The sequence below is a fragment of the Notothenia rossii genome (genome assembly GCF_949606895.1).
Source record: "Notothenia rossii genome assembly, chromosome: 10".
NCBI lineage: Eukaryota > Metazoa > Chordata > Actinopteri > Perciformes > Nototheniidae > Notothenia > Notothenia rossii.
Genome location: NC_136908.1, coordinates 63,101,284 through 63,106,567, shown reverse-complemented (window position 1 = coordinate 63,106,567; position 5,284 = coordinate 63,101,284). Strand labels below are relative to the sequence as shown.

Genomic DNA, 5,284 nt, shown 5'->3' with positions numbered 1-5,284 from the left:
GTAATTGTTACGACTTGAGGAAGCATTTACATGAATTTTATCTCCCACTTGTGTCACTGGAAGTTCAAGGTAGATAACATATAATATCATGACCAATAAAGGTGATGAGGTTATGTGAATGGAATTATATGGTGAAGGTTGGGTGTTTGATTTGTAGCTAGAATAGATTTCGAATGAGGTGATTAGCAGTTAATTATTAGTTAGTTAGTATTTGCATTCTATGATCGTTTATGTTGAATTTGACTGTTAATCAAACCGTTTTTTATTTACTTTTTTCTAAATATTTCTATATATTTGATATGGTATTGCCTGTATTAAAAAAATCCCTTATTTAATTGTCTTTATTTGAATAGAAAAAGAGTGCCAGTGCATAACGTTTAGCCAAGTCTGTTTTATTTAATATTATTTGACTATCGTTACATGTTCAGACGTATTTACCGATATGAGCATTTACACAGACAACACTAAGAGAGTCAAATCAATTGAAAACATGTTTTTAACACTATTGTCTTCTCTTAAAATGCACTGAATATCATAATATGACCGATAAGGATTTATTATAACTCGCATCACTTCTGTGTGTTTATTTACTGTGTTTATATAAAGTGTAATTTAAAACCTAATGCTTTGTGTTTTCCACTCTGCAGGTCAGCGGCTCTGAGGAAAAACCCACGCCTGGGAAATCTCCAGCTTTGACTTCCAGTTGTTCAGTGACACAAAATACTGTTTGTAGATCTGCAAATGAAAGTATGAGGAAACTCCACTCTGTTGCACCCTTTGTGTTCGAACATGGGAACCACAAGTGATGAAGGTCGAGGTATTTGGGTCGTTTGAAATCTGCAGCGTGGAAATCAAACCGAACAACGCACAGTCACCGTTTCCCCGAGGAGCCGAAATAAACCCGCAACCTACTTTAATCTGACCGCACATCTCCAACCCGGCACCAGAGAGTAACCGGTTTACCCTGCAGAAACCATCTCTTCAGAGAATATTACAAAAAGCTGCTTAACTTTTTTTATTACGGCTGCAAAATGTCAATTTGTCTTGGGTTTAAAGTGTAGCTGCAGTCCACTCAAAACACTACAAACGGACGAAGAAAATATATAAATACAATCAAATAAACACATAACTATTTACTACATTATCATTTATTGTCTAGCATCAATTCTATTCCTAATTGTGTCCATTAAAGTGGCATCCTTTCTATTTTATTTGCACATATCTGCTAAAGTTTCGAATAACAAACGGGCAACGATATTTGTAAAATTGTTTTTACTTGCTGATTGATTTTAATCCTTTTAGACGACCTCAGTGACCTTACAGTTCCCACCGACTGATCCACCGCCACGGACCGTCCTGACAAAAGCAAGACATATATTTTGTAATTAATTAATTAATTAATTAATTGCAACTCAGAGAAATCTCTCCCTCTCTTCAAATAGAAATAATACAAAAATAACTAAACGTATTGCGCTTGTGAACTACACACAGATTTACTGTCAATGCTTGACCTGGTTACTGTTCTGACTTCCAGGAAGTACTGCCAACACACACACACACACACACACACACACACACACACACACACACACACACACACACACACACACACACACACACACACACACACACACACACACACACACAGCAGTAGGTATATTCTCTGTCTTCTTCTTCTATGGTGCTGCTGGCACACTGACCTCCTTAAATCGGGATGATTCGGCGCTTTCGGAAAATTCGCCTCGTCGACCCCGAAGCCGCGACCTGGTTTTTCTGAAAGCACCGTAACAACAGACAGGAAGTGACATCATCAACGCTGAGGAAGAAGAGGGCACAAGAAAGGAAGGAAGAGGAGAGAAATAAAGGAAGCAAGGAAGGAGAACGGGGGGCGAGGAAGGGTGAAGGCCGAGGACAAAATTCAGTTTCCACTCAATACAAGTACACAGTTATGTTTCACATCATGCACATACATATACAAATACACACAGTTATATGCACACAGGCACATGCATTGAGAGGTCAGAGCGGAGGCAGCCAGGGAGCAGCTGGAGGTTTGGTGCCTTGCTCACGGGCACCTCGGCAGTTCCGATCGAGACGTGACCCGTCGACTCTTCGGCCCAAAGACCAACCCTCTACAGACTGAACCACTGCAGAGAGAAGGTGTAAGGAAAGGAGGAAGACAAGTGGAACATAGAAGGAGGACAGAGGAGACGAGAAAAGTGGGAGAGGAAGAAAGAGGAGACAAAAACGGGTAAGGGTGCAAGGAAGGGAGGAAAAGGAGGCGAGAATAGAGGAGAGGTGAGGAAGGGAGAGAGACAGAGGAGACGAGAAAAGTGGGAGAGGAAGTAAAGGAGGAAGAAAGAGACAAAGGAAGGGTGCAAGGAAGGGAGGAAAAGGTAGCGAGAATAAAGAAGAGGAAATCTTAAGGAGGGAAGGAAACAAAAGGAGGGAGAGAAAAGCTGACAGCTGTGAACAGTGGAAGGAGGCGAGAAGAAGGAAAGGAGGCCAGGAGGGGACACAACAAAGAGGGGGAGATAGAGAAAGGTGACATCATCAGGGAGACTCCGCTGCCACTACGATATTAGGAGAGGGAGGAGAGGAGAGAGAGGGAGGGAGGGAGGTGAGAGGGAGGGAGGGAGGGAGGGGAGGTGAGAGAGTATAAATGAGAGGGAGCTCCTCTCCTCTGCAGACTGAAAAGATGAAGATGAAGATGAAGTTCCTCCCCCTCTTCCTCCCCCTGATGCTCCTCTCTGGGGTGCGTTCAGACTCTCTCTCTGAAGGAGGGGTGCGTTCAGACTCCTGCTCTCACCTCCTTCACGATGACATCACCAGAGAGGCCTTGAGACAAACTGCTGATGTGGTCCGGATGCTGCCCGTGAGTTAAATATCTGTTATCATATATAATAATAATAATATAGATAATAATAATAATATATATAATAATAATAATATATATAATACACATTACAGTCTGTTCAGCAGCTCAGAGTCTTATCGTGAGCCTGAAATGTTGAGTACCCCAACGTTTGATGTAGAGTGGGGGTCTCCAGCACGTAGAACCTGACCTGCATATGTTGGGCAATTTGCACAATCAGCATAAATTGCATTAGCTAGCCCTTGTTGGCGGGATGGCTTGGTCGATTTGGACAGTCTTTGAGGTCTTTGGGGGTTATTGAGTCAATTTCTGACATTTTCAGGATCAGAGATGTCAGTTTTAAACAGAAAGTGGCGATATTTGATCTCTTTGGGCTGATTCGGATTCATTCTGGGTCAATTTGGAAGATTGAGGGGACACTGGATCATATGGATTGGACAGATTGCCTATATTTTTTTTAAGTAGTCTTGTGCTCTCTTTATCAAAGTCAGCCAAATGAGAGGACAAAGATATTCTGGTTAAAACATCTCTAAATATTTGTATATGTAATTTATATTTTACAATGTTTTATATATAATATTTGAAAATAACTTATCTAAGGAGCTGTGGAGGAGCGCTCATCAGGAGAATACACGTGCAAAATATGTAATATTATGATATTTTATTTTAAGTTAATTATTTTTCAAGTCAGAAATCATTCTTGTTAATCAATATATCGGCTTGATCATCTTGAAATTCAATTTGGACTCTTATGAATTCGTTTTTTAATCTTTAAATCAGTTTTACATCAATTTAGCAAAAAAATATTCAAAATAAAATCAGTCCCTTCAAAATAAAAGTCCATTTCAATATGCGTTTACCACATTTTATCTGATCTGGTGAGTCACAGATTGAACAGATTGAACAGTTTCACATCCTCCGATAACCTCTTTTATTTTGGCGGGTAACGCTGTGAATCAGCTGACGTTAGAGATCAGACAGGAAGTGAAAGTGTGAAAAAGCTGCGATTTTAAACCAGATCAAAGAAAGAAAGAAAACTAATCTAACTTCTGAGGAGCTGCAGACATGAGAACCTGGTGTGTTGTCGAGTACTCTGCTGCTGATGTTCAGGTGTATATCAGTATGTAGTGTCTCTACTTTAAAGAGTCCTCTCCTGCTGATGTTCAGGTGTATATTTAAGCAATAGCTCACGACAGGCCGTGGTATATGCTCATTATATCACAGCTAAGGGGCGTGGTTCGGCCCGACGCGAAGCGGAGGGTCGACAACCAAACTGCAGGCAGTTTGCTTTTCAGCCCAAGGGTATACTGTTTTTCTCAGACGCGGAGGGATACTGACTTTTTGTGAAAAGTAACTTACAATTCTACCCGTGGTATACGCTCAGTATATCACGGCTAAGAACCAATCAGATTGCTTGATTTGACTTGTCCGTTTTATAACAGTATTTAGTGTCTCTACTTAAAAACATTAATTATTGATAAAACTATACATTTTTTGCAAGTCACCTTGTTTCTCACCTTTCCACTTGTAGAACATTTTTTACAGCGTCCTATTCACATTTGATAAAAGTAAAAACATTAGTCTTACACATAATGTAAGACTAATAAATAAATTCTATACATAATTAATAATATTAATATGAAACAAACAGTATTAAATAAAATATGTATATTTGTAATTTGTAATTTTGCCACTTCCTTGTTTATTTTTCTTGTACAGAATATCATGGGTTTTTCTATCTATAGTATGACTCACCACAATGACGTTGTGTCTTGACAAAACGGTACATTTCTTTTTTTAAATGTTGTCTTAAACGTTCCTCGCTCGAATCAGTGCCATTAATACAAGACGAATGTTTTTTATCCGCAGACAGAGGAGAAATACTCCGGACGGCACCGCCTGCTGCCCAGATTCTGCACTCACTGTTCTCAGGTCAGTAAACACGCCTCTTAGACCAGCGATCTTTATGAATGGACTCTGGTGGATCTTTTTCAACAGGTTTACCAGAACAACAACACAACATGTTTACCAAAACAACAACACAACATGTTTACCAGAACAACAACACAACATGTTTACCAGAACAACAACACAACATGTTTACCAGAACAACAACACAACAGGTTTACCAAAACAACAACACAACATGTTTACCAAAACAACAACACAACATGTTTACCAAAACAACAACACAACATGTTTACCAGAACAACAACACAACAGGTTTACCAAAACAACAACACAACATGTTTACCAAAACAACAACACAACATGTTTACCAGAACAACAACACAACATGTTTACCAGAACAACAACACAACATGTTTACCAAAACAACAACACAACATGTTTACCAAAACAACAACACAACATGTTTACCAGAACAACAACACAACATGTTTACCAGAA

At 39.5% G+C, this 5,284-nt stretch overlaps 1 protein-coding gene across 2 annotated transcripts in view; it reads left to right on the top strand.

The window, feature by feature from the left end:
- The first annotated feature begins 2,711 nt into the window (after positions 1-2,711).
- Positions 2,712-5,284, top strand: part of il26 (interleukin 26) — a 5,965-nt gene continuing 3,392 nt past the window's right edge. Inside the window, exons 1-2 of one of the 2 annotated variants that reach the window (XM_079654443.1) lie at positions 2,712-2,875; positions 4,745-4,807. In XM_079654443.1, coding sequence (XP_079510569.1) covers positions 2,741-2,875; positions 4,745-4,807 — 198 coding nt within the window. In that variant the 5' untranslated portion in view covers positions 2,712-2,740. Of the gene's footprint in view, positions 2,876-3,853; positions 3,986-4,744; positions 4,808-5,284 lie in introns of those variants that run through there. The other variant, XM_079654444.1, reaches the window with a different exon arrangement.